Source organism: Peromyscus leucopus, chromosome 12, assembly GCF_004664715.2.
Source record: "Peromyscus leucopus breed LL Stock chromosome 12, UCI_PerLeu_2.1, whole genome shotgun sequence".
Classification (NCBI taxonomy): Eukaryota; Metazoa; Chordata; class Mammalia; order Rodentia; family Cricetidae; genus Peromyscus; species Peromyscus leucopus.
This window is the reverse complement of record NC_051073.1, coordinates 81,751,838-81,778,591: the sequence shown is the minus strand read 5'-3', so window position 1 is coordinate 81,778,591 and position 26,754 is coordinate 81,751,838. Positions and strand designations below refer to the sequence as shown.

At 40.0% G+C, this 26,754-nt stretch overlaps 1 protein-coding gene across 3 annotated transcripts in view; it reads left to right on the top strand.

Annotated features, from left to right (window-relative positions):
• Nucleotides 1–26,754, top strand: part of Prkdc (protein kinase, DNA-activated, catalytic subunit) — a 237,550-nt gene that overhangs the window by 208,059 nt on the left and 2,737 nt on the right. Inside the window, exons 75-85 of one of the 3 annotated variants that reach the window (XM_028893310.2) lie at nucleotides 2,692–2,779; nucleotides 2,872–3,015; nucleotides 13,900–14,104; nucleotides 15,573–15,640; nucleotides 16,627–16,847; nucleotides 17,101–17,193; nucleotides 18,360–18,449; nucleotides 18,881–18,952; nucleotides 19,022–19,223; nucleotides 21,298–21,486; nucleotides 22,438–22,577. In XM_028893310.2, coding sequence (XP_028749143.1) covers nucleotides 2,692–2,779; nucleotides 2,872–3,015; nucleotides 13,900–14,104; nucleotides 15,573–15,640; nucleotides 16,627–16,847; nucleotides 17,101–17,193; nucleotides 18,360–18,449; nucleotides 18,881–18,952; nucleotides 19,022–19,223; nucleotides 21,298–21,486; nucleotides 22,438–22,577 — 1,512 coding nt within the window. Of the gene's footprint in view, nucleotides 1–2,691; nucleotides 2,780–2,871; nucleotides 3,016–13,899; nucleotides 14,174–15,572; nucleotides 15,644–16,626; nucleotides 16,848–17,100; nucleotides 17,194–18,359; nucleotides 18,450–18,880; nucleotides 18,953–19,021; nucleotides 19,224–21,297; nucleotides 21,487–22,437; nucleotides 22,578–26,754 lie in introns of those variants that run through there. The other 2 variants (XM_037209976.1, XR_005092573.1) reach the window with 2 other exon arrangements.

The following is a 26,754-nucleotide window of genomic DNA, read 5'->3' as shown; positions in this document are numbered from 1 at the left end:
AGAAAACTAAAAACAAGCCAAGCCCAAAATCAATAGATGATAGTAAATAATAGCAGTCAGAGCACAAATTAATGAAATAGAAATATTTTTAACTTCGGCACAGTGGCTACACCTTAATCTACTGCTATTTCAGCCAGCAACTATGCTCTGCAGTTACTGGCCTCCTTCTCTGGCAGCAGCCCAACTGCTCAGGCCACAGCATGGTGGGAATTCTGTTTCCACAGGCACTGACTCTGTTCCTGCCCCTACAGGTAGCTTTAACTAAATCTATATCATTGTATTTATAAATAAGAGTCAACATTCAAAGACTGGGGTAGAAATCTGCTAGGTCAGAGAGGTTCTCAACTAGCCGACCTTCTTTCCTTGCTGGTTTTTCCCAAAAGGCATGTCCTTCCACTCCACCTAAACAAAAAAAGCTGCACCACCCAAAATCCCTCCCCACTACTTCCGGTACATCTCTATCTCTTCCAGATGCCCTCTGATGCTCTATGATTACTTTCTGTCAACTAGTTGCTAACTCAGCCTCCTGACCCAAGGTTAATTTTATTTAATTAATGCAAATAAAAACTTGGGGTTCACAGTATGATCAAATATCCCCCAACATAGAAACAAAAAAGAAAAATACCAAAGAAAGCAATGAAACAGAAGATTAATGTCTCAAATAGACTACTCACAAAACCAAAAACCAAAAAAACCACACAATCCAACCAGTAAATGGGCTCATGACGTGAGCTGTAATAAGCAAACATATGCAAGTATCTCTGTAAATATATGGATTGTTACAAGTATATTCACAAGCATATATAACTAGATCATATGGTAGTTCTATTTCTTTGTGTTTTGCTGTTGTCCTGACATAGGGTTTCACTATGTAGCTCACAAGCTCTATTTTTTGTTTTCCTGGTGTATGTTTTTGAAACCTTTGTCAAAGATTTGGTCACTACATGTACCAAGTGGATTTATATATGGATCCTCTATTCCATTTTTCTACCTGTTTGTTTTTGTGTAAGTATCATGCAGTTTTTGTTACTATGGCTCTGTGGGGATACCTCCAACATTGTTCTTTTTGCCAGGGCTACATAATGAAACCCTATCTCCAGACAGTAACAGCAACAAACCAAAAAAATAGACCTACTACATTATCCATCTAAACTGTTCCTGTGAATGTACTGTTAAGAAGCCACATAACTGCAAAGACCTGCACATCTTTATGTACTGTGGCACTGTCAACAGTTAGTTGATGGACTCAGCTTAAGTGTCTATGAATGTGAATGAATAAACAATGTGTGATGTATCACAGATTTTTATTCAACCATAAAGAAAAACAAAATTGTATTTCTATTCATGAAAATGAATAGAATGAGGCATCATCATATATCAAGAGAAATAAGCCAGACTCAAGCCAGGTGGTAGTGGTGCACACCTTTAATCCCAGCACTCGGGAGGCAGAGCCAGGTGGATCTCTGTGAGTTCAAGGCCAGCTTGGGCTACAGATTGAGTTCTAGGACCGGCTCCAAAGCTACACCCTGTCTTGAAAAACAAAACAAAACGAAACAAAAAAAACAGACTCAAACAAATAGCCTCACTTTCATATATATATCCATCTGGCATGCAAGTAGAAGCAAAATTGTCTGAGAAAAGGAAAGATACTCATGGGAGGGAGAAAAAGTAGAGGATATAGGAAGCAGAGATGGTCAAAGTCCATAGTATACTTGAATAAATTATCTTTGTGAAATTCATCACTATGTATGAATACAATCAATAAGATAATTAAAAATCTTTACATAAAACAACTGTTTCTGACATGAGCTGAATTGCATCATTGCCAAGGAAGACGAAAGGCAGATCAGTTGTCACATTCTGTACATACCACTTGCACCACCTTGCCCCACCAGCTCCACCATCACTGAGCAGAATCTAGAACAGTAAGCCTATTTTTAAAAATGAACACATGAAAAATATTTGTAAGAAAGTACCTGTCATACTTCAAGATGTTTAAAGCAAATTATATTCATCAATATCCATATCTACTATGGATTTATTCTCAACCTTCTTAACCTTCCTAATGCTGCAACCCTTTAATACAGTTCCTCATATTGTGCTGACCCCCCAACCATAAAATTATTTCCATTGCTACTTCATAAATGTAATTTGGCTACTGTTATGAATCACAATATATCTGATATACAAGATATCTAATATGCAACCCCTGTGAAAAGGTCATTCAACCTCCCAGAGGGTCTCAACCCATAGGTTGAGAACCACTGCTTTACACATGTTAATCTAATGTTGCATATAATTCTCAAATAACTACTTCCCTGGAACAACAGTTGCTGTGTGTGTGTGTGTGTGTGTGTGTGTGTGTGTGTGTGTGTGTGTGTGTGTAGGACATGAGTTTGTGTGTATAATTATATGTAAACATATCAAGAAAGTACATGTTCTAAATCTATATTTTAAATATGTAAAAATAGTCCCTGGTCATTAGAAATGTTTAATTACCTAAACCTAGTGGTGTTGATGGTGGCTGTGTTTTGAGGCAGGGTCTCTGTATGTATCCCTCACTGTCCTGAAACACTCTGTGTAGACCAGGGTGGCCTTGAATTCATAGAGATCCACCTGCCTCTACCTCTGAGTGCTAGGATTAAAGATGTGTGCCACCATGCTCGGCCTAAACCTGGTAATTTTTTATAGGATAAAAAGTAAACTTGATCAAGGAGGAGAAATTCAAGATTTTATTAATGCCCTAGATCAACTCTCCAATCCAGATCTGCTCTTTAAGGTAAGAAAACAACCTTTAACAATAAAAATTAATGTGGATAGCATTTGTGTATAGTCTAGCTTCTTGATTCTTTTTTCTCTCTTTTGGCACAGGACTGGGTTAAAGATACAACCAATGAACTAGGAAGGAATCCTGTGAATAAAAATAATATTGAAAAACTGTATAAAAGGATGCGCGCCGCCTTGGGTGACCTTCAGGATCCAGGCCTGGGGCCATTCAGAAGGAGGTTCTTACAGGTATGAATAGATAGAATTGCCTTGATGGTAGCAGCAGCATTCACATTTGATTGGGTCCTGACTCATGTTTGAGCTTGCTTTAGATCTGATGTCTTCTGCAAGATACAGTAATTGAGTATGTTTCCATTCAGTGGTGACAAGTGGGTCAGGAGACAAAGCTTTTGGGTTCTAGTATGTTCCTTTCATGCTCAGATTCTGATATCTGAAGATTGCATGTAATTCAGTATTTATAACTCTCAGGATGATTTAGGTATTGGATCAAGAAAGTATTTCTCAGCATTCGGGAGGCAGAGCCAGGCGGATCTCTGTGAGTTCAAGGCCAGCCTGGGCTACCAAGTGAGCTCCAGGAAAGGCGCAAAGCTACACAGAGAAACCCTGTCTCGAAAAACCAAAAAAAAAAAAAAAAAAGTATTTCTGTCTTACATAAGATAAGTATTCTGAAGCATGTAGTTTAGGGCAACAGTTTGGTTGCTTAGAGACACAGTGTAGACCCAGTGCCCAGGGCCAGAGGAATCATGTGACCAACACTGCTTATAAAAAGCTATATTTCAGACAAGTGTGACAGAGGGAGATCTGTTTTAGTTATTCTAGAGTTGGAAAGTGTTCTGATGTGAGGGGCACTCTTTTATTGTTTCTTTTTTTTATTTTGAAAAAATTTTACATGCAATATATTTTGATCATGTTTTCCCCTCCCACAATTTCTACAATATCTTCCCTACCTGCCTACACATTGAACTTTATGTTCTTTTTCTCTCTTTTAAAAAAAAAAAAAAAACAAACAAACAAAAATCAAATGAGAAAAAAAAAAACAAAAATACCTAAAACAAAAAGTCTAAAATATGCCATTGAATTCATTTTGTGTTCACTATCTACTGCTGGGCATGGGGCCTACCCTAAAGTGTGATTATATAACCAGTGAGACTCCATTGGAGAAAACTAATTTTTCTTTGCAAGCAGGTATCTATTGCAGATAGCTTCTTGGCTAGGGGTGGGACCCTATCTCTACTTCCCCTTCTCAGTGATAGAATTCTGGCTTGAACCTGTGCAAATCTATACAATCTCTGTGAGTTCATGTTTATCAGTCCTGTTGTGTCTGGAAGACAGTTTCCTTGGAGTTATCCATCACCTCTGGCTCTTAAAATGTTTCCACTTTTTCCACCATGAGCCTTGGGTAGAGGTGTTTGTTGAAGACATTTAAGACTGGGTGCTCCACATAATCTCCCACTCTGCATATTGTCCAGCTGAAGGTCTCTGATAATTCCTATCAACTTCAAAAAAAAAAAAAAAAAAAGCTTCTCTGATGTAGGTAGAGTGCGGCACTGATCTTTGTGTATTCGAACTCGTTTTATTGCTGTATTACTTTAGTAGAATTATAGTGGATTTTCCCCTAGCCCATGAACTATCTGGTCTCAGATTTTTGGTCATTTTGGAAGTGTCATGTATGGGTTGCATCTCATGGATTGGTCCTTCCATCAAAAAGCAGTTGGTTACTCCCATAGCATTTTTACAGCTATTGTACAGTATGTCTTGCAAGCAGGTCGCTGTTGTAGGTCACAGGGTTTATAGCTGGGTGATATTAATGATTACCTTTCTCCTCTGTTAGTGTAAAAAGTACCTTCCAGATTGACTTTTCCCTGTGAGATAACATAAGTAAGTGTTGTCTTCAGCACCAGAGCTTCATCATCAGTTTGTGGAGAGTAAAAGCTTCACTGTGTTGTTTGGGGGTTTCCATGGGGCCATTTTAGCCAATGACTTGAGATGTAACCTTTTTCCTGACACTGGAGGTTTTACTTGGTGGCATAAGATAGCTAGTTGGCATTGTCTCTCCTATTATTTGTTGACTACATTTAGATTCCTTTCACATAAATATATATTTTGGGAAGCTTCTACAGTAGTAGATTTTCCTATTTTTTCAAATGGCCTTTAGTGTTAGTTGGCTCTTCCCATGTTCCCTCCTTTACCCTTCTCTCCTATTCTCCTGTTTAGTCCTCTATTCTAGTTTACTCTTTGTCCCTTTATAACAATATATTCTATTTCCCCCTCCTTGGGAGATCCAGTACTACTCCCAAAGTCCCTACTTACTAGATAGGTACCTAACCTCTGTAGTTATATGGATAGTGGCACATCTATCAAAGGCTTAAAAGCTAACATCTACATAGAAGAGAAAACATACAATATTTGTCTTTTGGAGTTTGGATTATCTCACTCAGGATGATTATTTTCATCTAGCTCCATCTATTTAAATCTTGTAATTTCATGTTTCTTAACAATTGAATAATAATATTCCATTGTGTATAAATGTACCATATTTTCATTATCCATTCATGAGTTGATGGACATCTAGGCTGTTTGCAACTTCTGGGTATTATGAATAGAGCAACAATGAACATGGATGAGTAAGTATCTCTATAGTAGAATATAGAGTCCTTGGGGTATATGCCCAAGAATACTACAGTTGGATCTTGAGATAGATCTATTTTCAGTTTCCTGAGGAATCACCACACTGATTTTGGTAATGGCTTTGCCAAGTCCGCTCATCCACCAGCAATAAATAATATTCCCTTTTCACCACATCCTCATAAGATGAAATATTAAAGCAGTTTTAATTTGTATTTCTCTAATGGTTAGAATTAGAGAATTAAAGAATGTTGAACATTCCTTTAAGTGTTTTCAGCCATTTGTGTTCATCTTTTAAGAACTCTCTGCTTATTTCTGTACCCCATTTTTAAAATCAGTTATTTCTCTATCAAATATATATAATTCTTAAAAATCTTTTTCTGTCTGTATCCTTCTGTTTTGCTCTCATAATGGTGTTCTTTGCTATACAGAAGCAGCTTCATGAGGTCCCATTTATTAATTGCGTTGGTCTCCCTGCCTGTGCTATTGGTGTCTTGTTCAAAAAATCTTTTCCTGTGCCAATGAGTTCAAACCTATTCCCTGCTTTCATTTCTATCAGATTCAGGGTATCTGGCCTTATGTTAAGGTCTTTGATATACTTGGTGTTGAGTTTTGTGCAGAATGATAGATAGGAATCTATTTTCATTCTTCTGTAGAAGAATATAATATAATATATATAATAATATAATATAGCTAAACCAGTTTGGCCTGTACCTTTTCTTGAAGATGCTGCCTTTTCTCCAGTATGCATTTTTGTCTTGTCAAAATTCTGATGTCCATAGGTATGTGAACTTATGTCTGGGTCTTCAATTCAGTTTAATTGATCAGTATTTTGATGCCAATACCGTGCTGTTTTTATTACTATAGTTCTGTAGTACAACTGGGATGTTTATACCTCCAGCAGTTCTTTCATTATTCAGGATTATTTTTTCAATTTCTGTGAAGAATTGTGTTAGAATTTTCTTGGTTGAATTTATAGATTGCTTTTAGTTGGATGATCACTTTCACTATATTATTCCTACTGATCCATGAGAATTGGAGATCATTCCATCTTCTGGTTTCTTCTTCAATTTCTTTCTTCAATGTCTTAAACTTTTTATTATACAAGGCTTTCACTTGCTTGGTTGAATTTAACCGTGTGGGGGGGGGAGAGGAGGGGGCTATTGTGAAAGGTACTGTTTCCCTGATTCCTTTCTCAGTCCATTTGTCATTTGTATATAGGAAAGCTACTGATTTTTGAGTGTTAATTCTCTATCCTGATACTTTACTGAAAGTTCTTATCCCCTGTAGAAGTTTCCTGGCGGAGTTTTTACCATTTTTTAATGTGTAAAATCCTATCATCTGTAAATAAAGATATTTTGGCTTCTTTTCTATTTGCATCCCTCAGTCTCCTTCACTTGTGTTATTACTCTAGCCTAGACAATGGTTCTCAACCTGTGGGTCATGACCCTCTGGGGATCAAATGACTTTCACAGAGGTCATTTAAGACCATCAGCTAACATTACAATTTATAATAGTAGCAAAATTGCAGTAATGAAGTAGCAATAAAAATAATTTTATGGTTGGTGGTCACCACAGCATAAAGAACTATATTAAAGGGAGGGATCCATCCCAGCATTAGGAAGGTTTAGAGCCACTGAGCTAAGATTTCAAGTACTATATTGAATAGGTATGGAGAGAGAGGACAACCATGTCTTGTTCCTGATATTAGTGGAAATGCTTTCAGTTTCTTTCCATTTAGATTGCTGTTAGTTGTAGGCTTTCTGTAAATTCCTTTAATTGTGCTGAGGTTAGTCCCTTATATCCCCAGTCTCTCAGGACTTTTATCATGAAGGGTGTTGGGTTTTGTCACTGGCCTTTTCCAATCTAACAGGATGATCATGTGGTTTTTAACTTTAGTTTTTATGTGATAGATGAAGTTTATTGATTTACATATGTTGAGCCATCTTTGAATTTCTGAGGATGACCACCAATTTGATCGTGTTGAATAGTCTTTTTGATATGTTCCTAAATTGGTTTGCAAGAATTTTTTTTGCAGCTCTGCTCATAAGAACATTTATATGTGATTTTTTTTTTTTGATTGGATCCTTGTGTGGATTTTGTATCACGGTGATATTCATTTTCTTCATTAAAAGAATTAAGAAATGTCCCTTGTCGGGCTGTAGTGGTGCACACTTTTAATCCCATCACTCAGGAGGCAAAGCTAGGTGGATCTCTGTGAGTTCAAGGCCAGCCTGGTCTATAGAGCAAGATCCAAGACAGGCACCAAAACTACACAGAGAAACCCTGTCTCAAAAAAAAAAAAAAAAAAAAAAAAAAAAAAGGAATGAAGGAAATGTCCCTTCAATTTTATTTTGTGGAATAATTTGAGGAGTTTTGGTGTTAGCTTCTCTTTGAAGGCCTGGTAGAATTCTACACTTAATCTATCTGGCCCTGGGCTTTCTTTGGTTGGGAGACTTAATTACTGCTACTATTTCACCTGGGGTTATGGGTCTGTTTAAATTGCTTAGCTAATCTTGCCTTAACTCTGATAGGTGGTATATATCAAGAGATATACCCATTTCTTCTAGATTTTGCAGTTTGGTGAACTACAGATTTTTTAAATATATCCTTATGATTCTCTGGGTTTTCTCAGTGTCTGTTGTGATTTTCCCCTTTTTATCTATAATTTTATTTTGGATATCTTCTGTCCATCATTTTTTTTAGTTAATTTGGTTAAGGGTTTGTCAATCTTGTTGTTTTTTTTTTGTTTGTTTGTTTGTTTGTTTGGTTTTTCGAGACAGGGTTTATCTGTGTAGCTTTGCGCCTTTCCTGGAACTCACTTGGTAGACCAGGCTGGCCTCGAACTCACAGAGATCCGCCTGCCTCTGCCTCCCAAGTACTGGGATTAAAGGCATGCGCCACTACCGCCCGGCAATCTTGTTGATTTAATTGGTTGCTTTTTTGCTTTGTTTTGTTTGTATTTCATTGATTTCAGCACTGGGTTCTATTATTTATTCCCATCTACTCTTTTGGGGCATTATTTCTTCTTGTTCTAGAGTTTTCATGTATGTCACTAATGTAGTAATATGAGATCTCCACTTTTTTGATGTAGGCACTGTAGGTGAGTGTGTTGCCACTCTGAGGGAGAGGTATCCTGACTGGGAGTCAGGTGACACCTGGACCTTCTCGGACAGCTCTGACAGCTGGAGCTGCAATGGGACAGCTCAGCTCTGCAGGGAAAGGTGTCCTGACTGTTTGGAGTCGGACTGTACCTGGTGTGGTGGAGGTGGTCTCCCTGCAGGATATAGCAATCCTGATCCGGACTGTACCTGGTGTGGTGGGGAATGGTCTCCCTGCAGGATATAGCAATGCTGCTCCTCTCCTGGAGAGCGCTGCAGCTGAACTTTGTTCAGTCCCCACTTAACGGGGAGGGGGGTGGTGTGGAAAGGACACGGACTGCTTCTTTCCTAGCCCAAGATGTTGCTTCTTTTGTTTCACTCTGCTAAAGGGGAAACCCCTGCGGAAATGTAGCAATCTCCTCCAGCTCAGGCGGAAAAGTTGTTACTTTTTCTGCTCCACCTTGCTCAGCTCCCTAAGAGACATCTCAGCAAGGTTCTTCTCTTCAGCTCCACCTTGCTCAGCCCCCAAGGGACATCTCTGCAAGGTTTTTTTTCTGCTCAGTCTAAGGGACATCTTAGCAAGGTTCTTCTCTGTGCCGACGAATGAAGATCTTCACACCCAAAACTCATTTGGGAAAGAGGAGTCCAGGAGAGTGGCTGCCTCTACCAGGGTGGGAAACTGACCAGGCAGGGTGGTTTATATAGGATCTCTTGGGGGCAGAGTTTCTCCAGGGAGAAGATTTTCTGTTCAGGGATTGGTTAACTTTTTTCTGCTCAGTGGTTGGTTAGTTTTGTGGGCCAGGAACAGAGATGGCTCTGATCTCAGAGCCAAATTGTATTTCTTTCACTGGACTTTCTTAGCTTTTGGGCTCTAATTCAAAGGCCAGGGCATATTTCTTTCACTGGCTGTGAGTCTAGGGACAAAGTATGTTTCTTTGGCATGGGTTTCAGAGTAAGAGCATGTTTCTTTGGTTCTGGGTTTGGGGATAAAGTGCTTCTTTCTCTGGCTCAGGTCCCAGATTCAGGGTGTATTTCTTTCACTTCAGGGCTCCAGGATCAGGGTGGGTTTCTTTAGCCAACCCCTACAGGCACTTGGTGCTACGAACTTACCTCTTACAACTGCCTTCATTGTATCCAATAGGTTTGGGTATGTTGCATTTTTATTCTCATTCAATTATTTAAAATTTTTAATTTCCTTCATAATTTTTGCCTTGACCAATTTTCATTCAGTTGTAAATTGTTCAGTTTCTATACTGTCTGATTATTTCTGTTGTTGATATTCAGTTTTAATCTGTGATGGTCAGATTTAATTTTCTTACATTTTAATTTTAATTATTTCAATTTTCTCATATTTATGTTTCCCTGTAATTAGGTCTTATGACATAATATGTGGTCAATTTTGGAGAAAATTCCATGAGCTGCTGAGGAGAAAGTATGAACTTTTGTTTTGGGGTGAAATATTCTGTAGGTATCTACTAGGTCCATTTAATTTATGAAGTTATTTAACTCTAGAATTCCTCTGTTTAGTTTTTGTCTACATGACTTGTCTTTTCTGAAAGTGGGGTAGTAAAGTCTCCCACTGTCAGTGTGAGAGGGTCAGTATGTGATTTAAGCTGTAGTAGTGTTTCTTTTATGAATTTGGTGCCCTTGTGTTTTGTGCATAGATTTTTACAATTACAATATCCTTTTAGTGGATTTTTCCTTTAATTATGTAGTGTCCTTCCCTATCCTGATTAGTTTAGGTTTGAAGTCTATTTTGTGAGTAGTATAATAGCTACACCTGCTTGTTTCTTGGGTCCATTTGCTTGGAATATCCTTTTCCATCCTTTTACTGTGAGGTAATGGTGAGATATTTCTTAGGTGCATTAGAAAGATGGATTCTGTTTTCTAATCCAGTGTGTTAGTCTTTGTCTTTTTATTGGAGAATTGAGACTATTAATATTGAGTTACTAATAAGTAGTATTTACTGATGGGTAACTGTCATGAAGGAATGGAGATGGGCTAGAAGGGAAGGCTGAGAAGGGTGGTGGGAAGGACCTAAGCTGGGTCCCTACCATAGAAGTGTACTTTTATGGACACTGGCAACTTTTTTTTCCTGTGTGGACACTCTCACCTTTCTCCTTGGCCTTTCACCTCTCACTGGTCCACCAGCCAGGGTGTTCTTCACCCCTCATGTGTGCCTTCCCTTTATCAGATCATTCCTTTCTATCTCTGTTCTGCCAAACTAACTTCATCCATTAACCCTCAAGACACTAAAGGTTCTGAAGAAGTCTGCCACTTCTGTTGTCCTTTCCCCAGCCCACTGTCTACACTGCAGCTATATCCAGATATAAGTTATGTATTCTCACAGTTCATCCATTTAAGATGTACAGTGCAGTAGAGTTCATTATAGTTACATAAATTTTAGAACATTTTCATCACCATGGAAAGCAGCCAACTCTGAACCTAATTGCAATTACTCTTCATTTACTGCTCCTGCCAGTCCCTGGTAATCACCAAACTAGTTTCTGTCTGTAAGGAGTGACTTCTTCTAGACCTTTCACTTAGCATGTTTTCATATTCAGCGTGTTTCGTTCTTTATTGCTGAGTTTCTTCCCACTGTTGATCTTTCTGTTCCAACCTATGTCCCTATTATTCCATTGTTGATCCTTTCATCAAATAGCAAACATTCGTTACTCTTGTGAATTAATGCTGTTCTGCACATTTGTCTATCAGCTTTGTGGTTAGGCATTTTCAATTCTTGTGGGACATCTTCAGGAACAGAAAGCAGTTTTGCCCTTTACCTGCTCCTTTCCTTTTAGCCTCCTGATTTTAACTTGTACGCAGGGATTTTGAGTTACTTTTTTGTCTCTTTCTCTCATATAAACATGCTCCCAGGTGTGAAACAGTCATCTTGAATTAGATGGTTAGGATAACTTTTTGTTAAGTAGAGGTTGTTTTTATGGTTACACCAAGTGTACTTTAGATAAAGGTATGGCTGTCAGAGCACACAAGTCTCCCTGTAGCTTAAAGATGGATAGACATCCTAAGAACACCATGAACTCCTTTATTTTGCTTTCTGACACACATTGAGGTCAGTATTCTGTTGTGTATGTGCTACTGATTCTTGAATATTCAAGTGACTCCAAATAAGAATTGTCATTTAACTAGGTAATAAATTATACTTAGGTTAGTGTTAAAAAATTAGAGAATGTTGGATAGAGAAAGATGTATCTGGGTTTTGTTTTCCTAAAACAGTAGCCCACACATTTTAAAAGCCCAGGTTCACAGCTCTGCAGGCCATACCAATTGTCACCAGAGCCTGCATCTGCCATTATCATATGAAAGTGCTGGACAGTGTCAGGTGAGCTCACCTCGAGTCATCTAGCAGAATCCTAGCAGGGAACTGGATATTGTTTGTGTGCCAGGATGTAGTTTACTGAAAGGAGGATGAGAACAGCAATGAGAGAACTAGATGTAGGATTCCTTGAACTTCAGGCTGAGGGCATCCCTGTGAAAGGACTTCATTTCCATGGTTCTTTGCTGTAACATGTCCTACCCTATCGAGGACACTGTTTTTTCAACTGAGTGAGAATGGCCTTGGTTGGAAAAAACTGCATGCTATTGATACATAGGTACTTTGGATTTAAATCATTTCTCTTCATGATGGGTCCATTAAGCCTGTCCTAAGAGTATGTCAGTGCACATCACTGTCCCTCCCAGCTGTTGCCAAGCTCAGCTACACGGTCTTCGATAAGAATTTCTTTATATACTGTTACTAAGCTAGAAACCCCTTTGTGTTTGTATGTGGTTCCAAGTCTAAATCTAGCACCGTGGGGGTGCTGGACAATGCTGTTGCTGCTGATTGTGTGCCAATCCTTTGTTTCTGCACTTTTAATCTTTTTCTAAATCAAAGAAGAAATTTATGTGTCAATTTTCATATAAGAAACTATCAAATTGGGCACAGGAGAAGCAGGAGTTCAAGGTTAGCCTGAACTTCCTGAGACTACCTCAAAACAAAAAAGATGTTCTGCTGAATCTTGACAGTCTTCAGTTTTGCTTTATTTTTTATTCAATATGAAGATTTTCATTCAAATTGTTTAAAAAAGAACTAATATATTCTAAGGTAGAGTACCTATAATAATTGCTTTTAGAATTATTATATAATATTTATACTGGTTTGTGATCTAGAGCAGTGTCTTAGTAAACCATTACTGAGAAAGGTGTCATTCTTTTATTCTCTTCAGCTCATAGGAACAATTATGAGCTACTTGTTTCTGGTTTTTATTTAATTTTTCCCTTCATTTTGTCTTTTTTTTTTTTTTTTTAAGACAGGGTTTCTCTGTGTAGTTTTGGTGCCTGTCCTGGATCTCGCTCTTTAGACCAGGCTACCCTCCAACTCAGAGATCTGCCTGACTTTGCCTCCCAAGTGCTGGGATTAAAGGTGTGCTCCACCGCCACCTGGCCCTTCATTTTGTCTTTAACTTGTTCCTAATTATTCATGTCATTCTTTCTACCTCAGATGAAGTAGGACTAGAACTAGACAGAGTACACAGAGAAGTTAGATGACCTTACCATGTTTGCTTTGTTTGCTTTTGTGTTTTTGTTTTGTTCTGGGAGACAAGGACTCGCTATGTAGACCAGGCTCTCCTTGAACTCACAGATTCAACTGCCTCTGCCTCCAGGGAGTGCTGAGAATAAAGGCCTGTGCCACATGCCCAGCTCTTTGCTGTTTTGTTTGTTTGTTTTGAAGCTCTTATTAGAATTTGTAACTAGAAGACATTCTCAGAATGACCTGCCTAAGGAAGACAAGACACAGACAAAAGGGACACTCGAGATACTTTAGAGTATTGAAATATTCATAAGCTTAGAGCTGTGGTGGTATTGTGTTCCCCAAAATATTATACACCCTAATAAACTTATCTAGGGTCAGAGAACAGAACAGCCACTAGATACAGAGGCCAGAAAATGGTGGCACTCACACCTTTAATCTTAGCCTTCTGAAGGCAGAGATCCATCTGGATCTCTGTGAGTTTAAAGCCACACTGGAAACAGCCAGGCATGGTGACTCACGCCTTTAATCCCAGGAAGTGATGGCAGAAAGGTATATAAGGCATGAGAACCAGGAACTAGGTGGGTTAAGCTTTCAGGCTTTTGAAAAGCAATTCAGCTGAGATTCATTTGGATGAGGACACAGAGGCTTCCAGTCTGAGGAAACAGGATCAGCTGAGGAATTGCGAGGTGAGGAAGCTGTGGCTTGTTCTGCTTCTCTGATTTTCCAGCGTTGACCCCAGTACCTGGCTTCAGGTTTGTTTTTATTAATAAGACCTGTTAAGATTCTTGCTACATAGAGCTTTTTCTAATGCACAAAGAAAACTGTGGTCTTAATAGGAAACTTAATTTTTAGGCCTTCGGGAAAGAATTTGACAAAAACTTTGGGAATGGTGGTTCTAAGCTGCCTACAATGAAGCTCCGTGACTTCTCTACTATCACTGGCTCACTACTTGAGAGGATGAGAAAAGACTCAAAGCCGCCTGGGAACCTGAAAGAGTACTCTCCCTGGATGAGTGCATTCCAAGTGCAGTGCCCAGGAAATGAGCTGGAGATTCCTGGTTAGTTAATAACCAATCGTGACAAGAACACTCGAGAATAACGTGGCAGCAAGAACTCTTGTTTTCTAAGTAATGACACTGGGATCATGGTGTGTGTGTGTGTGTGTGTGTGTGTGTGTGTGTGTGTGTGCGCGTGTGCGTGTGCGTGTGCGTGTGTGTGTGTGTGTGTGTGCGCGCGCGCGCACAGGAGTATAGATATTATGTATAGCATACATATGGAGGTCTGAGAACAACCCTGGGTATTCATGTTTGCTTTCTACCTTGCTTGAAAGAACCTTATTTTTCTACTTCATACACCAGGCTGGCTAGTCTTTGAGCACCTGCCTTCTCCTGTCTCTGCCTTCCAGCTCTCCTAGGAGCACTAGCCAGGACCGCAGATAACTCAAGCTACCATATCTGGCATGAGATCTGGAGATTGGTGCTTGTGCCAGGAGCACTTTTACCCTCTGGATCGTTGACCGGCTCTATCTTTTTTCTTTTTTGGTTTATTTTTGGTTATGTGTCTGTCGGGGTAAATTCATGTGAGTGCAAGTGCCCGCAGACCAGAAGAGGGTCTTGTATCCTCTGGAGCTGGAGTTACAAGTGGTTGTCAGCCACCTGACATGGGTACTGGGAAACAAACTCAGGTTCTCTGGAAGAACAGCAAATGCTCATGACTGCTGAGGTGTCCTCCCATGTCCTGTCCCCAGCCATATTCATTACTAGGAAAACCTATAATTACTATGAATTAATACAGTTTACTATTTTTTTTTATTATGGCAAGTGTTTAGATTCCCATTTAGTATTTACAGTAACCCCAAATCATTGATTCCTACTTTTCTTCCAAGTAACTTTTCTTCAGGAATAAATACATGTGTAGAGAGGCCACTTCCTGGGAGGTACCGACTGGTCCCATTCAAAGAGAGCAGCAACAGGAAAACTAACTGTGACACTGAGGGTGGACGCATGAAGCAGACTGTCAGAAGAAATTTCTTCCTATTTCATGTTTCCCAACCTAGAATTTTTCCAAGACAGGAATGTTTTAATCTGGTCACTGATTTTTTTCCCTCTCAGCAAATGTAAGAGAAACCTTAGGGAGAAGCAGTCTCTTCACTTTGTCGACAACTGCAGTTACACTCATCAGCTTCGGAAAATAAGGCTGTAACTTTTTCTTGTTTTCCTTTCCTCATCTTTTGTTGTTGTTGTTTTGTCTTAACATGAGGTCTTACAATGTAGACCAGGCTGACCTGGAACTCACAGAGACCCACCTGCCTCTGCCTCTGCCTCTGCCTCTGCCTCCTGAGTGCTGGGATGAAAGGTGTGTGCCACCATCGCTCAGCTATGGCTGATTTCTGTAAATGAAAACTTTGAATTAAAAAAAAAAAGTATTATGTTACATCAACATTTTTTATTAGAGCAACGAATGTGTTTTAAAACATGGAAGTTTTGTAACAGACAATATCTAAGCAAGGCTCTGTTTTTGTTTTAGGCCAGTATGATGGCAAGGGCAAACCATTGCCTGAATATCATGTGCGGATTTCTGGATTTGATGAGCGGGTATGTTATGTTTATCACCCTTCTCTCTGTGACATTTGATATATTGGTCAAATTCCCACTAGCATATTGCTCCCAAATTATAACATTGACCAAATTCCTAAAAATAATGTCTCCTATGTTTCAGTATCAGTTATATTTAAGAATATTGTAAGTTAGCCGGGCGGTGGTGGCGCACGCCTTTAATCCCAGCACTCGGGAGGCAGAGGCAGGTGGATCTCTGTGAGTTCGAGGCCAGCCTGGGCTACCAAGTAAGTTCCAGGAAAGGCGCAAAGCTACACAGAGAAACCCTGTCTCGGAAAACCAAAAAAAAAAAAAAGAATATTGTAAGTTAAGTATCAAATGTCAGCCCTGAAAACATATGTACAAGTAACATTATATGGACTTAATAGGTTATGTTTAGGAATATATATGTATATACAAATACATATATGCATGCAATAGCAATCAATGAAAATAGAAGCCATAAATTTGAAGGAGAATGGGCAGGGTAAATGGAAGGGGTTGGAAGGAGAAGGGGGAGGAAGAAATTAATTAAATTACAATGTCAAAAATAAAAAATATAGTAAATTAAGTATAAGCTATATATGCCCATTGTAGATTATGTGTAGAATTAATCTTTTATAAAAAGCCTTTATGGTAAACAGCACATGTTGAGAAAGATATCCATGGTTTTAGGCAATGTCTGTAGCCAGGAATATTGAGTGTGCATATGAGCACAGTCCTCAAGATGACAGATGGCCCTGAAGCCTAGAGCCCAGATTCCACCTGACTCTGTCCTCAAAGAGAGGTCTTTCTTTGAGAAATGCATCCACCCTGACAAGCCTCTGAAACTGCCTTTAAGTGTTTTTTACTGCGGCTATGCCCACTGCAGCCCCAGCTTCTCAGTGGTAGAAGGACCATTTGAGCCCTGGCATTAGAGACTAAGCTAGGCGACATAGGAAGATTATTTTTTAAAACAGCAATAACGAATCTCTTTATGTTTAAAGGTAAAAGTAATGTTATCCTTGAGGAAACCAAAACGCATTGTTATTCGAGGCCATGATGAAAAGGAGTACCCATTCCTGGTAAAAGGTGGTGAAGACCTCCGTCAGGACCAGCGTATTGAGCAGCTCTTTGAGGTCATGAATGCCATCCTCGCTCAGGATGCTGCCTGCAGTCAGAGAAACATGCAGTTAAGGACTTACCGTGTTGTGCCTATGACCTGCAGGTATGGCCTGAGTGAACCTGTATATATGGGGGAGGGGGCATATATCCCACCCTGGCTGAGTCCTAAAGTAGGTTTATGGGTCTCCCATGGACAGAACTCAACTAGATTTACATATGAAACTAGGTGAGGAAGTATATACTGGATAGGAAGAAATCTGTTTTGCTTTCATTCTTCAGAACATTTTTTTCTGATGAAGAAGGAGCAATTGGGATTTGTTTACACTTATTTATAAACATTGTATCTTATTTTTCAGATTAGGATTAATTGAATGGATTGAAAATACTATGATCTTGAAGGACCTTCTTTTGAGTAGTATGTCAAAAGAGGAGAATGTGGCTTATAACAGGTAGTGTGTCCCTGTGTCACCTTGAATGACCTGGAAATACATCGAGATTTGCCTGCACTGACATTTAAGGCACATGCCAGCTGTTTGTTTGTTTGTTTGTTTGTTTGTTTGTTTGAAGGATGAATTTCATTGTGTAGTCCAGGCTGGCATTGGACTCATGATCCTGAGTGCCAGGATTTAAATCACTGATGCATACTACCAACCTGCCCCTCAACTTGTAATTGTTTGTTTTGATTTCTGAAAGCTGATTAGGAAGGCGATCAGCACAAACTGAAAAGTGGCCAAGTGTATACACGCCACAGTGTGTCCACCCGCACAGGTGCTGACACGCCCCTGTGCAGTGTTACCAAAGGCTTTTCAAATTCAGGATGAGCATTTGCTGACATGAAGAAAATACTTCAGCATGCATTAGATGGGTTTTATGTGTGTGTCTGCATTCAGGAAATGGTAAAGAAATTGTGGGATCACGTTTGCAATTTCCTCGTGGCTTTCCCCAGCAGGTCTGCATAGAGAAGATGATTAGGACCACAGGCCTGATTGCAGGTGTCTGAGATGGTCTGCACTTTGACTGTGCTGAGGGGAGGTCTTTTGCTCCACCCCCTTGGTGTTTCTATAAATACCTTAGGGCAGAGACAGTCAGGGTCCTGTTGGAATAGGTTCCAGGCCCTCTAGAGACTATCCTGTATTATCTATCTGTTTATCTCCACATTCTAAATCCTTCTATCTAATATTTCCTGCTGCACTCAAGAAAACTCTTGGGGATTGGTGGGTAAGTGCCTCAAAAGAAATATCTGGAAGTAGTCTAAAAATAAGGAAAAACAGATGTTTTGTGAATGATTTGTAAAAGATTTGGCTTATGGTCAAATGAGGCCTACCAGCAGTGATATCATTATTGTCAGGCTACCTTTCAGGGTGAAATGCCTAGGTCACAGATCTTTGTGTTTATTTTAACATATAATTTTTCTCTTCATGAAGAGGGAAATACTTTGCACCTGACTTGATTGTGCCTAAGTTTTTGCATAAGGAAGTTGCTTGAGTTTATCTTGGAATGAATAATGTCATATTGAAAGTTGTATTTATGCTTCACTATTTTTTAATAAATTTTCAGTGTTCTTTGCCATGCAGAATACCTCCTTAATTCTAATTCCCTTTTTCCTACTTGCTAGTGATCCCAAAGCACCAATTCATGAATATAAAGACTGGCTGAGAAAAATGTCGGGGAAAAGTGATAGTGGAGCCTATATGCTAATGTATAAGTAAGTTTGATTTTGATTTATATTTGTTCATTCTTCTAAAAAATGCATACTTTTGAGTCTTGAAAATTTTGCATCAGATTTGCTAGAGATGTTGCTTAATAGTGAGAGCACTGGTTTAGCTTGTTTGAGGCCCTAGCACCTGTCTCCAGTATGGAGACATGAGAGAAAGAAGAAAAAATAAGTAAACTTTGCCCCAGATATCATCAGAATGTAGTTATTTGATATTAATATTTTTTTTCTTTTTTGGGAGGGATTTGGCTTTTTAAGATAAGATCTTATTTCATATATATATATATATATATATATATATATATATATATATATCTGTTCCACCTGCTCTGCCTAAAAGATACTATATTTTAGTATAAATAATTTTAAATTTTAAATTCACCAGAAATTTGTTCTAATGAAATGTTTCTCTTAAATCACAGAGGAGCTAACCGTACAGAAACAGTCATGGCTTTTAGAAAAAGGGAAAATAAAGTACCTGCTGATCTCTTAAAGTAAGTATGTTTGTGACTTCACAAACACCAGTGGCATGGCAGAAACTCTATGTGGTTTGTCTCTCCTAGGCGGGCCTTTGCAAAGATGAGCACCAGTCCTGAGGCCTTCCTGGCACTACGGTCCCACTTTGCCAGCTCGCATGCACTGTTATGTATCAGCCACTGGCTCCTCGGCATTGGAGACAGACACCTGAACAATTTCATGGTAGCCATGGAGACAGGCAGCGTAATTGGAATTGACTTTGGACATGCATTTGGATCAGCTACTCAGGTGTGTTTTCCATAACTCTCACTGCAGATCTAGAAATGGAATATATATTAGTCAGTGTTCTCTAAAGCCACAGAACTGATAGAATGAATATATACATAGGATTTATTATAGTGGCTTTAGTCTGTGGTTCAGCTAGTCCAATCAAGTAGTTGTTCAGTCCAGAAGACTGGATGTCTTAGCAGTCCTCCTGGTCAGGTGCTGGAGTCCTAGAATATTTCTAGAGAGCTTCTGGTCTTCAGTCTGTGTTGGAATCCCAGAGAAGTAGATTCTAATGCCAGCAGAGGAATGCCTCAGCAACAGAGTATTTGAGCTTGCTAGCAAGACCTACAGAAAACAGGTAAAAAGCAAAAGTTTTCTTCTTCTTCACCCTTTATATACGCTGCTACCAGATGTGGCCCAGATATAATGTGTCTTCTCACCTGAAATGATCCAGTCAAGAAAATCCCTTACAAGTGCATCAGCTGCTTGGGTTTAGTTGATTCCAGATGTAGTCAAGATGACAGCAAGAATAGCCATCACATCATGTGACTTTATAACACCTTCAGAACTTAATTAAAGGAGGAATGATGGGTTCAGTTGGCTTTGGTGGTGTGGTCCTGAAACCTGATACTTTTTAAAGAAACAAATAATATCATCCTCAACCTAGTTGGCATCGTGGGTCACCCAGATCAGCATGGCCCCAGTGACAGCATGACACTCAAGTGCCTACATATTCCCAGGTGGCAGCCTTTCCCCTAGATCTGTATGGCCTCAAGTGTCAGCCCAGACTACATGCCTCTGCACATCCCTCTGTGGCAACAAGAGCCACTGACATCAACATAGAACCCAGCTGCTGAAAGGCCACGGATTCAGACATAGCTCTCGGCAGGAGTCTGGCCCTGGACATCACCATGGACCTGATGTAGCAAAGCAAGCCACTTTGAAAGGCATGGTCCCTGTGGGGTTACATCCTTTGCACCCAGACATAGTCATAGGTGATGACCCAACCTCTGGGCATCAACAGGGCCCTTAGTGGTGACATAAGCCACAGACATCAACACAGGCCACCACAACTACATCACATCCATGGGCCCTGACATGGCCCTTGGCAGCAGCCCAGACCCAGGCATCATGATGGCCCCAGGTGGCAAGCACCCATGTCAACTGGTTCCTCACTGCCCTTGAGTCTTCAGATATGCCTGTCTTCCCAGCACATGAAGCTTTCAGCCTCTCTCTTCTACTTCCCTACCATATACTCACTCACCATAATGGTGCCCAACTGGGTGGGCTCGAGGTTGGTCTCTGCCCACCTGGGGTGAGAGTCCTGGGGCAGAGCTATAGCTGTCCTCCATAGACCCAGGCCTCATGGCAGATTCTGGTCTCTTCTTAATCACAGCTGGTTCTTTAGCCCCTGCTAACCAGAACCACAGATTCTTATCCCAAATGGCTGGGTAGAGTCTTTACATCCCTCTGAAATGTCACAAGTCAGGCCTCCATTGTCTGAACTGCTCTCAGCATTCTTATCTTCCAGGTTCCTGCAGAACAGCCCACTGAACTCTTAACACTCAGTTGCTTTTCTAGCCCAAAGTTCCAAAGTCCTTCCAAAAACAACATGTTCAGGTCTATCAGAGCAGTACCTCCATATCCTGGTACCAACTTCAGTCCTAGTTACTATTGCTGTGATGAAACACCATGACCAAAAACAAGTTGGGGAGGAAAGGGTTTATTTGACTTATTATAGTTTATCATTGGAGGAAGTCAGGATAAGAGCTCAAACAGGGCAGGAATGTGAGGCAGGAGTTTACACAGAGGCCATGGAAAGGTGCTGCTTACCTCTTCATGACTTGCTCAGCTTGCTTGCTTATAGAATCCAGGACCACCAGGCTAAGGAAGGCACCATCCACAATGGGCTAGGTCCTTCCCCCATCAATCACAATTAAGAAAATGCCCTACAGGCTTGCCTATAGCCTAATCTTATTAAGGCATTTTTTTAATTGAGGTTCCCTCCACTCAGATGACTTTAGCTTGGGTCAAGTTGACATAAAACTATCAAGCACAGTATATTGCTTGAATATACTTTTTTCCTCTTGTTTAGTTTCTTCCAGTCCCTGAGTTGATGCCTTTTCGTCTAACCCGCCAATTTGTCAATCTCATGCTGCCAATGAAAGAAACGGGTCTTGTGTGTGCGGTCATGGTGCACGCACTGAGGGCTTTCCGCTCATGTGCAGGTCTGCTCACGGACACCATGGAGGTTTTTGTGAAGGAGCCCTCCTTTGATTGGAAGGTACATTTTGGTTTTGTATAGACACACACGTTTCCTTTGTATGATGAAAATGCATCAAGTTGTATTTAATGAAATATTTACATTATCTTGATTACATTTTTCAAAACCTAAAAATCAGATAAAAAACAGTTATTTGGAGAAAACTTAAACTATTATGTTATTTGATACTAACTGGGGGGGTGACAATATGGACCCATTGATAACAGTGTCTGAGTTCTCTGTTCACATACAACTTTTTGTTGTTGTTGTTGTTGTCATAATTATAAACAGGGTCTTACTCTGTAGCCCAGGCTAGCCTAGAACTCACCACATAGCCCAGGCTGTACTGGAACTCAAGGGATTCTTGCCTCAACCTCTGGATTTCTGGAATTACAGCCATCTTCCTCCCAAGCTAGAACTTTTTACAGAAATATTTAGTTTTTCGTGAATACTTTGCTTGCATGTATGTAAATGCACCATATGCATGCAGTGCCTACAGAAACCAGAAGAAGTTGTTAGAGCCCCTGGAACTGTAATTACAGTAGGTTGTAAACCACTGTGTGGATTTTGGGAAGTGAACTCTGGTCCTCTGTAAGAGCATCAAGCACTCTTAGTACTTGGATCGTCTCTCCAGCCCCCAACAAAAACTTTTGAATTAGAAATCATTCCATGTAAATTATTTCCTAATTATAGGAACAGATAGCAGATAGTGCTGTTTGAATGAGAGGTTATCCAAAATATGCCCCCAAATCATTAAACCCAGTAAAGCTCATTCTTTTATATGGAGACTCCGTCTCATCTCTCTGCATCACATGGTCATGGTATATACCATGCCAGGATCTGTCTAGAAAGCTATAGAGCTGTTCCCAGCTATAGGTCTTTGTTTTAGGACCATTACTTGATTTAATGTTTTTTAATGTAATTGTATATACTGTTATAATAAGTAGAGAAAATTGTGTTCTTTCCCTTTAGGGTTTTGAGCAGAAAATGCTGAAAAAAGGAGGATCATGGATTCGAGAAATAAATATAAATGAAAAGAATTGGTACCCTCAGCAGAAAATTCACTACGCTAAGAGAAAGTTAGCAGGGGCCAACCCAGCAGTTATAACTTGGTAAGATTGTTGATTGTGCACACAGGATCAGTGCAGGTTCGGAAGTGCTAAGCACTTCAGACATGTGAGAGCAGTGTGACCGTCTTCACTGCACGTGGGGAAAGTGCATCTTAGGGAGGCTTACCACTCCAAACCCAGGCCTGGCGGGAATGTGGCTCACTCCATGTCAGCTGTCCTATACTTCTGTACAGTCAGCACCAATACGAGAACTAAGAGCAGCCATAATATGAGGACGCTTGGAATGTATTTGTATTTTTTAGGGCATTTGACCTGTTTGGTCCTGATGAGCACTAGTGTCTATCTCATTTTGAAGAACACCATGTGGGCTTCTCAGATAGTATTCTAAGCTGCATTGACCTTTTAAATTTTTTTAATTGAAATCTAGAGCAAATAGAAATGTATAGGTATTTATTATTTCTAGGAAGTAAGAAATGTAAACTTCAGTTCTAAGCAGTATTAAGATACACTCTGTAATTGACTTCATTTTTGACAAGAGCACCAGGTCTATACTGGTATTAGCAAGAGAATGAAGTTCCTGCCCTGCCTCACATTACTTGCAAAAATTAATTCAAAGTGTATCAGACTTAAAACACTTAGAAAAACATTAGACAGATCTTCATGATTTAATTTAGCTGTGACACTTAACATTGGGAGGTGTGACACCAGAAGCATGAGCAAGAACAAGGTAGACAAACTGAACTTCAAAATTCAGAGCTGTGCTTTACCGGATGCAACCAATAGAGTGGGAGGAATGGAAAAGTAACTGGGGATTGCTGTGCTCCCCTGGCAAGCATGAGGCCTGGGTTCTATTTCCAGAGCTATTTAAAAAAAAAAAAAAAAAAAAAAAAAGTAATGGTTGGAGAAATAACTCACCAATAAGAGTGCCTGCTGCTTTTCCAGAGGATTCAAATTCAGTTCTAAGTACCCACATTGAGTGGCTCATGACCACCTGTAACTTCAGCTCCATGGAAGTTAATAAGCACACAGAGAAACAAGTTAAATAAATAGCGTGGTGTTTTATTTTGCTTTGTTTTTTTAAGTAGTGGGTCTTAAAGTAGACAGCTCCGAAGTTAAGAGCATTTTTTTTTTCCGCTCTTGCAAAGGACCTAGTATTTGGTTTCCAGCACCCACAATCATCTGTAACTCCACTTCCAGAGGATCCGATGCCCCTTCTGGCCCCTAGAGGCACCCACAAGCACAGACAAATCTCTAAAATAATTTTTTAAAGTCCAGTGTGGTGGTACAAATCTATAAATCCAGCATGTGGGAGGTAGAACTTACCCTTAGCTACATATCAAGTTTGAGTCCAACCTCAACACAAAGTGACTTTCTCTCAAAGAAAAATCTTTAATAAAATAAAAACCAATAGATAAAATCATTAATAAAAAGAAAATTGATGGCTGGGTGGCAGTGGCGCACGCCTTTAATCCCAGCACTCAGGAGGCACAGCCAAGCGGATCTCTGCAAGTTTGAGGACAGTCTGGTCTCAGAGTGAGACCCAGGACAGGCACTGAAACTGTACAGAGAAGGCCTGTCTCAAAAAACAAAACAAACAAACAAAAAACCCAGAAAAAAAGAAAATTGATAATATAAAAACAACCCAATTTTTAAAGATGGTCAAAGGAATCAGACATTTCTCTAAAGATGTACAAATGGTACAAATGGCTACTAATTACATGAAGAGTCATTAAGGAAATGCAAATTAAGTTCTGCATCTTAAGCTGTGTGTAATGACAGCTTTCAGATGAGATAGGAGAAGTGTGAGCAGGATGTGGAAAATTGCATTCATGGTGGGCATGCGAAATAGTGCAGTTGCTGTGATAAACAGCCTGGCAGCTCCTCAAGAAGCTAAATAGAGAGCTACCATTATACCCAGCAGTTCCACATCTAAGTGTCTACCCTAGAAAAATGAAAGCTTATATCTAAACAAAAATTTCCAAGCAAATATTAATAATTGTATTATTCATGTTTTATTTTCCTACCCACCTGTAGGAGTCTGTAGGAAACCTGCTCCCACTTTTCAAAGAGTTCTTGGGTGGAGGAGAGAGGAATGAGGAAATATTAGGTAGAAAGATAGACATAGACAAATAGGAGAAAGACAGACACAGGATAGCTTCAGGAGGGCCCTGGGTCAATACCCAGGCTCTCAGAGCATTATTCAAATTGGCATTTTTATAATATGCCCAAGGGAAAGGGAAAAGACCTCCCCTTGCAAGATCAAACCACACTACACAGCCAAATATAGATCCTTCCAAACACCTGGTAAACACACTTATGGCCCAATCATCCTACTGTGCAGCCCTGCTGGGTAAAGCAAGCTCAGATTCTCTGACCTTGAGTAAGGTCTCACTAGGAAGCCTCTGTGGGCCACCACAGTTCTCTCTTCTTAATAATATAAAGGGTCCCTCAGACCACTCAGATGGAGTATGCCTTTCTTAGGTCACCGTCTTCCACCAGATTGTCTTACCCGTCTTCAAGATACACTTTCCCTCAAGTGCACTCTGTCTTAGGTTGACAGCTAACAAGAAGGACTTACCCGTCTCTGACTACCCACCCCTGGTGGGGGGGGGGGGTGCAAAGCTTTAACTCTATGTAGCTTTGAAGCTGCTTTTCCACTAAGAGCTTGCAAATAGCTGGAATAATTATAGCAATACTCTTGCTCCTTATGGCTGCTTATACCTCCTAGTAAAGGAGTAGAGGATGATAACAATGGAATGGCCTTTTTATCTCTACAGCAGACTTAGCTGCACCAGCCCTTTTTTAAATCAATAAACTCCTGATGCAGCCACATCAAATCTAAAGACTCCTTAGCATCACCATTAACATTTACAGGTTAGCATTATATTACTATACACAATTACAATTCTCACAAACTTACATCCAAAAGCAAACTCTCAATAGAACTATTTACACTTTACAAACTTTAGCAAACATTCAAAAGCAATTTCTTAATTAAACTATTTACACTTCATAAACTTTAGCATCCAAAAGCAATCTCTTAATAAAACTATATGAAACATAGGGTACATTAACCCAAGTTAACAATCCATACAGAGAACAAGAAAGTTTTGTTTGTTTGTTTGTTTTTTGTTGTTGTTGTTTTGGTTTTTCGAGACAGGGTTTCTCTGTGTAGCTTTGTGCCTTTCCTGGATCTCACTCTGTAGACCAGGCTGGCCTCAAACTCGCAAAGATCCGCCTGCCTCTGCCTCCCAAGTGCTGGGATTGAAGGCATGCGCCACCACAGCCCGGCTGAAAGTACTTTTTTTTTTAATTAAAGAGACTGAGGAATATTAATTCCCCCTTTTCGCTATGATTTTTTAAGCTGCATCTTGAGCCTGGGTAGAAAAAACCCAAACTTCTCCATTTCTACACAAAATCAGTTCCATTTCTACACAAAGTTTGAGAGTCACCACAGTTTAAATAGAGTATATATACATAAGTGAATTCAAAATTGTCCCATTGCAATTGAACCACTCCTCTCCATCCCATTTAAGTCTGAAAAATTCAAAAAGCTAGTTTTGATATCAGTCTTAAAGTTCCAAATACGCAGAAACCCACAACCAAAAACTTGCATGCAACAGCTCAGTTCAAACAAGAGTCTCTGAAACTTTACTTTCAGTTACAGCAACATTTTACGGTAGCTTTCCTCTAGGCAGCTTTGCCCCAGGTGAAGGTGGCTGTCACAGTAACTGAGCCACTGCAGAGTTGTCTCAAACAAGCTCTCCTTCCAGACAGCATGAATCAGAAAGCCATCTCTTAAAGGAGCCATGCGTGTTTAGCTGCTAACTCTGTCCCATTTTGGCTTTTACAATGCTGGTCACCTCTTCAGCACACAAGTCCTAAGACCCCTGTGTCCTGGGGCCCAAAGACTTTCAATCACCTTGAGCCATCCAGGCTCAAAGTGCCACCCTGCTGCTATGAGCCACAGCTCTCGTTTAGCACCCCAAGTCCAGGAGGAAACCCAGCCTCAGCCATTCATAGCTGCTGCACCCAGGCTCCATATCCACAGTTCAACCTGAAGCATGGCTCTGCCTCACCACAGCAGTTCTCATGCCTGCCTTTCCACACAGGGGCATGTCTCAGCTGCTTGTCCAGCTGCTGCCACCTCTGCTCAAGCCACCAATGCCACTTCTCCACTCGGGGCAGCAGCCTCTTCTCTACAGGGCTTCCACTGCTC